General features: G+C 40.5%; 1 protein-coding gene across 5 annotated transcripts in view; it reads left to right on the top strand.

Moving 5' to 3' along the window:
- The window catches only part of LOC135486179 (polypyrimidine tract-binding protein 3-like), a 165,256-nt gene that overhangs the window by 13,540 nt on the left and 141,258 nt on the right, over window positions 1-10,458 (top strand). For 4 of the 5 annotated variants that reach the window (XM_064768778.1, XM_064768790.1, XM_064768776.1 and 1 more), the window contains exon 2: window positions 3,907-3,972. In XM_064768778.1, coding sequence (XP_064624848.1) covers window positions 3,907-3,972 — 66 coding nt within the window. Of the gene's footprint in view, window positions 1-3,906; window positions 3,973-10,458 lie in introns of those variants that run through there. The other variant, XM_064768803.1, reaches the window with a different exon arrangement.

Genomic DNA, 10,458 nt, shown 5'->3' with positions numbered 1-10,458 from the left:
AGCTTATAAAAATCACCTCAAACTTTCACTCGGATACACTCTTATATACTGAATTGCTGAAAAATCACAGCACCCTCTAATATTCTTCAAAAAAACCAACAATTTCCAAGCGCATTTTCATAAAAGCTTCCAGACCGAAAAATCTGCCTTGATTAGAGACACACGCAGGAGGCGCGCGATAACCATAATGCAAAGCACTTCCTGAATGTTCGCGATTTCCTAGCAAACCTACCCACCCAACCAAATGCAGCATATTCCATTAGCTAATGGCAGTTTAAGCCTGATGGTTAGCCAGGCTAAACTTTACTCACGATATCAAATGGAGTGAAATTGGTCCAGGATTTAGCTGTACATTGAATTCAGAGAATCTGTCGGCTGCAAATGGCAATCGATATGGACGTTGTACATCCAGACTCTTGTCTCTCAGAGGATGTGACTGTTTTAAAGAATACTCTGATCTGTTTATGGCTGAGATTTATTTGTGATGGTATATTTGCAAAGACTTGAAAAGCAGAATAGTTTTATTGCTGGGAAAAAGGAAAGTTGGAGAAGAAGACTATTTGAAGGACTGTGCTATTGGAGTCGATTGGACTAGCATTTTCGTCTGTTCTTTTCAAAATGTTGCCATGCTGTAATGCATGCACCATACACTTATCTCCTAACAGGCGTATTCTTGTTCGAACCTCATCTCCACCCCTGACAAAGAGATATTCATTTGCTATCGGTAATGAGCCTCTTGGGTCTACCGTGACAGTTACAGACCTTACCCAGATGAGTAAAATCTCCATTTCTTTCATTGTCGGTTTCCCCACATTGGCGTGAAAAATGATACCATTTATTTCGCCTAATAGCCCTGCATTCATTCGAGGCTCCAAACTGTGGAAGAAACATCATAGTGAAAATCTCGTTGGATTGTAAATTCCATAGCCGGTCGTCTTGACCAAAATCAATCCCAGCAGTCTGCTAAGAACCAGCCCATCCTGATTGTTACAGTAGCAAAGTGGTGTCATGCCATTTCGTTAATTCGCCCGCTGATTGCTTTGTGAGTCTTTCATGTTCTGGATACAAGATAATGATGTCCAGAATGGTTGTCTTCATCCTGTGTGTGCAACACATTTCCCTGGGACGGGTCTGGGGCAATTATATCACCATCATCTCGGGCTGCTGGATGGACTCTAGACCTCTGTAACTAGCATATGGTTTTGGCCCACCGTCCATGTAGCTAATCAGTTCATTGAATTCCTTTCACCTATTCTCAACTTCAAGGTTACATCCTAGATGGTGTATTGTTGTCTTTGTGATAGAAGAAATTTCAAAGGCACCAAGGCAGAGAGGGAGAGCTTGAAAGCAGTTGCCTTCATAGCCTCCATGAACTTCGAGCTCTGCCTCTGGTTACTGCCATAGAAGAAAAAATGAATAGATATCTTCCTGCATGTTGTCTTCAGACTGGATCCGGAGGCCTCTGATATGATGATTCCCAGGGATGCTGGTAGAGCTGACCTGCATATTTGTGATCCCAGGGGTCCCGACTTTATCAGCATACTTGTGGTCGGCTGATCTTTGTCATCAGGTTGGGAGCCAAAGATTGCCCATCCATGATTGGGATAACTGGTCATAGATACAATTGATGAGGAAAATGTTTCTAAATCACAGGACATGACATGAGTGTTTATTTGGGCTCAGCATTGTTATTGGTATCTATTGAGATTGAAAGTCTATAGGTTTGACATTGTCCTTGGTGTCTATTGAGATGGGAGGTATATTGGGCATGGCATTGTCCTTGGTATCTATTGAGATAGGAAGTCCATTTGGGCTTCGCACTGTCCTTAGTCACAGGACATCAAAACTTTCTGTAGGAATAGGATATTGCTACAGTGAGTTTTAATGGAACTCTTTTTCACTCTGCAGTTGACAGTTGTCATTTTTGAGAGTAAAGAACACTGTGAATTAGCAGTTAGAAGAGTTTTCCAGCATATTGTTCTTGGCATTGAGAAAAAAGGTTATCTAAAAGCTATGAATAAATTTTGGTGCCTGTCCATCACCATTTGTCAGAATAATTGACATTGGATAGAAAATGATATTGTCAATTCTTCTATTGGCATTTATTTCCAGTTGGCAGAATGTGAAACTGCCGGAACCTACATTTTCTTTCAAATTTGATTTTCAAAAATCAATGATTGAAATCTCAGTCGATATTGTAACTCATTTTGCTTTGATTTGGTCGTAGATTTCTGGCAATTCCGGTTGGAAAGTGAGATCAATACTTAGTGATTGGATATTGGGAATCAATCATTTGCTAATTCATACCACAGATAAACAAAATCAATTTGGAACATGCGTATGGTAGGATTTATCGGGGCATTAGGGAGATCCTGATTTCAGAGCGACCAGCTGCATTGATTGGGACAAGGTGTTGTCCTCTGCCTTTTGGCCTGGATACAAAATATTGCCTGTGACCATGTTGCAAAACGAATGAATTCAGTTATGTGTTAAATTCTCACTTCAGAGCAGGTTCTCGCCAAAGACTGATTATTAAGGACAAAATTTGAGCATCCAAAAAGTTACAGCAAGTCGATGATAAGCTCTGTCTGTTACGAAATGGTCACTTTTTACTGAGTTGTTGACGTATGTAAAAGCAGACAATAGAAGTCCACCGATTCTATTCTGCTCCCCAAAATCAATAAGGTTCCCTATGATGTTGTCCTCCCACCTTCTTTATCAAGAGTAGATTCGCCAGCATCTCAGACCAGACTAGATAGGTAATTACGCATGGCTCTGTCACAATCTCCTTATTCATCCAGCTAGAGTCATAATACCCCACATCAGAGGCTAGTGATAAATGGACGCGATGGGCGGTTTTCTTTGCTGGCAGTGTCTGAGCTTCGGGTTTGCTTTCATCTCTGTGGTTTGGTGTCAGTTCGGTTACTGCAGGGTGCATGATATGAAATACCACAGTCTTAGTAAATGTAAATGTGGAAGGTGACTGAGCAGCAGACAGATTGGTAATGATGCCTTCAATCACCTGCTTACCTGTATAAGTAAAGCGACTACTGTAAAAGTATATCAGACAAGTTATGTTTCGATTTCTTCGGCAAAATCTGTCCATGGTTTGATTTTCGGTATGATTGTTAGGATGCAGCCATAAAATTGCATGCCAGATCTGTAAGTATTCGTTCAAAACATATCGATGCTCCTTAATTGATTTCTTCAATACCTTCGTGACTTCATTTGCCACCGAGCTAGGTGATGGCAATAAAGTCTACATTAGCACCCATCTATGCTCAGGTTCATTGCATGTCAAGTTGACCAAGATTTTATTTTGTCAATGCACGTTTCCTTGATGAGATTCAGTGATCTTTTGGTCAAACTTTGACTGATATGTGCTTGGTTTTCACCTGATCATCGCACCTCATCGAGAAGAATGTTACTTGAGTTGTCATGGTAACCATATCTGTATTGAAACTTTTCGTCTTCTAATTGAATCATTGAAGATTGATGATTGGGGGGTGAAGATACAAGACATTTCTTGCCACGGTGATAGTTAGAATCTGGTCAAGTTTAAAGATAATTGATGATTTTCGTGGAGGTTACTTGTCATTTGGGTGCAAATAATTGCTCATGTGTTGGTGGTGATTGTCTTTAGGTGAGCCTTGTGCAAAAAAAGCACTTTCCAGTTTTAAAATCAGATATACACCTTGTAAAGAAAAGCACTTTTTGCATAGTTTTATAATGTACAGGTCCAAAAAAGTATAAAAAACATATTAAGATGCAGTTGTCGCTCTGATTGTAAGGAGTGTACAGCATCTCCAAGGATGGTGTTATGTTATGACATCAAGGAAAGTGTCATAACCTGAATGTAGCTTCAAATCATGCTAATCTGTTCATATGTCCCGCTCTCCTTTTCAGTTTTCCGAACATATATGCCAACGGGAACGGGAACGGGAACCATTCGGACACGACGCCCATATTCAGGTTGGTGCCTTCTCCTTGTTTCAAAAGATATAACCAAGACTGTCATGATGCTTTAAAATGTTGATAGTGGAATATTAGTGTCATGGTGGTTAGGGCACCTGGCTTATCATTAGGAGGTCATGTGTTCAACATGCCAGAGGATAACACCTTGTCTGGAGGCAAGCATGAAGGGTTAAGTGCCTCGCTCAAGGACACAAAGATAAAACAGTGGTGATCCCCTTTGGCTTAATCTGTTAAGCCTTCTTGCTTGTCTCCACCTGAGGAGTGAATGGGTGCGTAGCTGGCAATGGAGTCCTAGCACTGAGAGGCCTGTGGGTGGTGACCGATTGACAGGCCAAAAGCTTGGGTACTCATATGGCAAAGCTCTTGTAAATCAAATCAGATAAAATCGAGTACGAGAGTTATTACTACAAGAAGTATTTGAAAAACCATTCAAAACAGGTTGTTCCCGCATATCATCCACTTTGAAGCTTCAGCAACAACATATATAGCAACCCCAGGCTAGAATTGGGAACAACACTAAAATGGTGTGACAGTCTCCTGATGACATTGATGATCCCACCCCTAGGGAAAGTGCCCCTAATTCCCATCCAACCATTCCCTCTCAATGTCACCCCAAGGGCATCCTTGATCTGGTTACATTGGTGTTCATCACTTGGTACTGATATCGAACCTGTCTCTCACCCATAACTTGTTCATTGCATGCCTCTGGGCGGCAAGTGGTGGCTATACTGTCTCGTTGGTTGGGATTCTAAGTGTGAGGTTGATGACCGTTCACCGGATTGCAGGAGGGAATATCCGTTGCTGGAAGGAAGCAGACTAATGTTCAAGACAAACTGAATGTATTGAGGCAAGATAAAGTCAAAAGTGCTGCGCAGAACGACTAATTTTGGTTGCAACTACCTGCGCAGCGCCGTTTCAACATTGAAATGATTGCAATTTAACCAATTGGTGGCTGCATTCCAACACCATCATGTTGTAATGATTCCATCGCAGGTTGCAGCAACTAAAATCACTCCTTTGCTTGCCACTTGAGCTAAATTGCAAAGTCTACTAGACAGAACAGTCTCCAATGCCAACCTTGGCAGATTTCTATTCCTTGTCTGGTAGTTCTAGTTGAGACTTCTTCTTTGTCGTATTGCACTCGGATCATCTTATCTGTCGACAAATGTATAACTCGCCCAGGGAAAACTTCCCCTCCCAACTTCCTGTAAGTGACGTCTGCCGGTGACTTTATCATAGAACAGGGAACACATTGAAGCTAACTTGGATAAGCCGTAAGAAATGGTTGTCATTATATTTAGATTGATGATTGCAGCTACGAAGGTAACCCACTGATCTACTACAAAATTGATGAATCATCGGTGACTTCGAATGCAGCTACGAGCTATGCTGGTCTCGGGATAATATATACTAGATTAATCAACCTTTCACCGAGCAGATTATTTCCTGAATAACAAAAGTAACATTAAACGGTCTTGATATATTCCTGCTTCTCATTCTGGTCACAGCGTCCGCAGCCAGTCGTTGAGTACCCCAGGGACTTTCAAATTGTATTAGTATTCGAACTAGCACCGCGAATTGTGATAGTTGTTTGAGCACAATACATCAGAGAAATCAACATGATGGGTTTGTAACAGCCCATTACAAATAACTCAATTTCGAGTAGCCCCCTTGGGAGCTGTGACAGAGTTTTCTTTCTATCTGAGGCCAGTTATGAATGGTGTTGTGAAGTCGTACCTATCACAAAGTGAGAAAACTTCTGCTCTCGAATGACTGGTAATGTTGTTATCTTTGTTGGTTTTGGCCCAAAAATGAAAACTGTCTGAGTCGACTCAAGGGATCCGTTCCCTTTAAAGAATCCCATGTTGTTTGGGAATGACTTATAAAGTCAGTTTTGGCTGAATATGACACTTGACACTAGTCTTGGAATGATTGATGAGAACTCATGACCATGAATTGTGTAAAATTTTAACGAGATGTGGACATCTTTCCCTTAAGTTGATTGAACCAAATTCTGTTGAAAGTACATGTCAATTTAATGGTAAGTGTTTCATCCCAACTACTTTCTGCTTCTTATGAAATAATTCATACCAATGTGTCTTTGATAGTCTTTAAATCCTTGTTGTCAAAGCAAGTTCTCAGTGTAGAAAAATGGAAAAGAGAGGTCTTTTACTACTGATCATGACTGTACATATTTGTTAAGTACCTAGTTAGAAAAATGATGCGTGTTGGAGCAAAGGAAGGTTATAAGGAAAATGATCGGCTAGCTGAAGCCATGCAGGTGCTACGTGACTAATTTTGCAATTGGGCGTCTCCAAGTAGATTCATTATTGGAGCAACCATCGAGGCTAATCTGATCATTATTCTTGGTAATATCTTGAGATCATTTGAGATGCAGATACGCATGTCTCAGTCTTTTCCTCTATCACGGCACCATTGGTAAGCAGTGCGGAGAAAGGTTGGTTGGTTTTGTGTCACAGTGTTTCTTGGCTGGTCGGCAATACAGATAAGTGATTGGTAAAAAGTTATTATGAAAAGCTGCAAAGAATATGACTGTGTTCTTGGAAGAGAGAATCCTTTGAAAAAAGATCATGCTGTTTAAGTTAGGCAATAAGAATGCCTACAGCAGCTCGTAAAAAAGGGCGATGGAGCCAGATTTGGAGGCTATGTGACTTACTAGCCAATCTGAAGTTCTATTAGATCCATTATGGGCTCAACTCACTTGGCTAATCTGATCATTATTCAAGGCAATATCTAAATACCGCTTTGGTGCCATTAAGATCGTTGCAATGTCTATCATTGCCCATCTCTGGAGGATTCAACTTTGTTCTCCACAATGAGTAACCTTTTGTGGTAACAGGCAATGTGAGTTAGACTACACAGTGTTCGTCGTCTGTGTTTGGTTATCACTGTGGACAAGCGCAGAACCATACCCTTATTCGAAAAACTCTAAGTTGGAACATCTGAGATCATCAAAAAAGATTAGAACCAACTAATGAAGAAGGAGTTTTGCCTTAGGATCTAGCATTGTAGAAGGCATTCTTGTAACCTGACAAGGCACTTCTACAAGTGGCATTTGAAAGACATCGTTCAGGAAGTGTTCCATGTGCTGCCAAACAGGATGTCAGAATTGGATGTTGCGGAAATCCTGCAACATTTTCTGCATCTTCTCCTTGACATCATCCGTGACACCAGTTCAGGACATGCATGATGAGGGAAGCCATCCTAGAGGAAACAAGTTGATGAGGTGATTGGTCCTGCTCGTCGCGACATACAAAGGTCTGCGAAAGGGCAGATATCTTAGCGGAGTATTTGGGTTCCTACCAAGATTTTCATTAAAGGCTGTCCAAGGGTGGCATTCACCTGAATGGTGGCTCTAGTGGCCGCACTGGTGAACAAAACATGCACTCCTTTGTCAGTGAGAAAGGAGCTTGAAGAAAGCTCTTTCTTTGCTCTCCATCTAACGGGTTGTCACTGAGAAACTAGCTTGGAGAATCGTCCTCTACTCTCTTGTTGGATAGGTCTATGTTATAGCGAGCAACTTGGGAGGTAATATCCCTCCACTCTTAGAATTAGCTTGCTCACCCTCTATTAAGACAATCTTTACATGGTTTGCGCTCAGCTTTTTTAATAATTAGCAGGTATCCTTCAGATCAGACATACCCAGCTTGAAGAAGACTTTCTAGCTTCTTTCCGAAATGTGAACTTCACCTGTTTTCCTTGCAGGTGTTTCCAAGATACTGCGCATCTGTTTGGCTTCGCATAGAATTTCAAAACAAAAATGTATACTGAGCAATGTTTTTTCCACTTGGTAGTCTTCTTAGTAGTAGTAAAAGGTATAAATATTTTTCTCATACATTGACTTCTGTGCATATTTGCAGGTGACTTTGAAATCTGATATAACACAACATTAACCTCTTTGAGTAGTATACCCTGATTTTCTTCGTTTTGTCTGATTATCCTTTAAAGCCCAGAATCCTGTTCTATTATTCTGCCATGGAGCAGTCGATGGTTTTGTGTTCCATGTAGAAACTACTGTTTCATATTTAAGTGGGATATGTATTATTGCAATACAAAACCTTTCATAGGCAGGTGTTCTTTGTGTCTCATTTGAATTTCAAATCTCATGTTCATTATAGTCTGTTGAAATGCGCAATAAGTATTAGTGTGCAACAATTAATTGGTATGTTCGTCTGAAAAAAACTGTAAAGTCAAATACATCAAGACTGGTATAAACTTGACACCTGTAAAAAATCTATGAGATTTCTAAGACGACTTTGTATATTTACCATCTGCGAAAATTGGGCGGTTCACAGTATCTTCTTACTATTCATTCTGCATCATCGCTGCTGATAATAACACACCACCATCCTGACGGCTCTCCAAGCTACCTTCTCCTTACTTACAGGAATCCTTTGTTCCATCAAGTAAGATATTGATCCCCTAATGCTGCGTTTGTCAGCTCCTACTGTTTTATCATACCGACAAACAATAAAACAATTGTCTCAAAGAAACGCTGACTAAGATGCTGTTAAGATAAATCGTTCGTCTCATTTGGCGTCCCGCGGTTATCGTGGCGCGTGGAATCTCATGCCCGTATGTGAGAAGATCTATAAGTGTCAGGTTAATGGAACCTTAATGCGCAGATAAAGAAAGAACTTGGTCGCTGATGAGGAAAGCTGGAAATGAAATCGGTGGCAATGTGACAATCAGATTTTATAGAGGTGGTAACACGCCTTCTCAGTGTCTTAGAATGTTGTGCCAAAGGGAATATAGCCCATTTGGTTAATCTTTCTCAGAATTCTGTCTGTTATTTTGGCGCAGAAGTAAAAAAGGGCCAAAGGGTACAGGTGTGTCGATTGAGCCTTGTTTTTACCAGGGGATGACTTTGGATCAGGAGGAGGGGCAGCCCCCTCCCCCTCCGCACATTGCTTTTGGTAAGGACCCTCAGATGGCTTCTGAAATGCCTTGCTTCTTTCTGTCTTGCTTTAATTTGCACCTAACCATAAAGATATGCCAGGCATGTTCACATAGAGCAAATCACTATCCTTATAAAATCTCCACAAATATTCCTCATTGATTGTAAGCCAAACATGATATTCATCTAACAAGATATAAAAGAGCTCTTCGGAGTCAAAAAATATCATCAGATTTTTTGCAGACAGGATCTACTGTTCCTGTCAAATACAAGCTGTGTAGCATGTACGGGTTTATATAACTCCCTCAGGGATGAGTGAGTGTCTCATTTGCAATGATATTTCTCCATTGAAAAATGTAAATTATGGTATTGGTATGCATTCTCGACCTTTACAAGAACATTAGTGGTTTGAAGGATTAGCTTCAGTTATTTGAGTGTGAAACATAAATTGGCAAGTCACGTTTGCTTGACAACCAATTTTACCGCAAGGAATCCTCTGATCACGAATTGTTTCCTACGAATATGGATTGCGTCTCCTGTCCTCCTTCACAAAAAACACATCACGTATGTTAGAAAAATCCTGTCCAATATTCGCCATCTTCATGATAATTCTCTGCAGCTAAGTGGCTCAATCTTGTAGCTAAATAGCATCCTGCACCCTCCTCACAAATAGCTGTGATCTGCTAGAGTGCTCGTATCCCCTAGGAAATTGCGGGTGTATCTGAAAGCCATTACTCCAAATTGGCGTTCCCTCCAAGAGAACCTGGCAGATTTAGATATATTCTGTTAGTCTTTGAGAAACGGTGTTTGACGTGGCTATATTTTCTCCTATAATGACTAGTTCCAGATCAATTTTACACACATCTTGCCGACATCTTTTAAAAAAGGCAATTTTCTGATTGATGATTTGTTTATCATCATGCTTCGTTGAGAATACATTGCAGGCGGCTAAGTATTTTTTGTCCATGAGCCTAAATATCATACTTGTAGTTTAAAATAGACTTGTAGTAAAAATGAAACTGTACCTTAAAGGGTTAACGACAGGTTAATTCTCCATTCCCATTTGTGGGAACAGTCTAAGTGTCAATTCTCTTGTGGTTCTGGTGATGATGGAGGACTCGGCATGGTAACCTGTTGATCTTGGCATCCTTTCATATGTAAAACTCACAGAATTGTTGACATCATTGGTATTGTTCAAAACCATCGAGTTATACTTTCTCTTTCACTTGACCCTGATGCACAAGAGTTTGTCAATATCACTGAGGACTTGTGCCCAACATATAAGTATTTTTTCGTCCCCTCGAACCAAATTGGGACGGCTGAAGCAGGTAGGCCTTGCAGAGAAGAGGTGCAACTATTGGTCAAGTGTTGCTGTGATAATGAAAGGCGAAACAATGTATTTTTGAACAAGTTTAATCTAAAGTATGTCTATTATGGAGATTTTGTAACAATAAGCAAACTTCGGGTTAGATATTTTTCAATTGTGGTATGTTCTCATCCTCTCGAGCTCCAGCAATGCCATTTCCCTTCGCGATAGACAGTAATGAGCTGATACGTAATTGCTG

This window comes from Lineus longissimus, chromosome 4 (assembly GCF_910592395.1).
Source record: "Lineus longissimus chromosome 4, tnLinLong1.2, whole genome shotgun sequence".
NCBI classification, from domain to species: domain Eukaryota; kingdom Metazoa; phylum Nemertea; class Pilidiophora; order Heteronemertea; family Lineidae; genus Lineus; species Lineus longissimus.
This window is presented reverse-complemented; position numbering and strand designations above follow the sequence as displayed.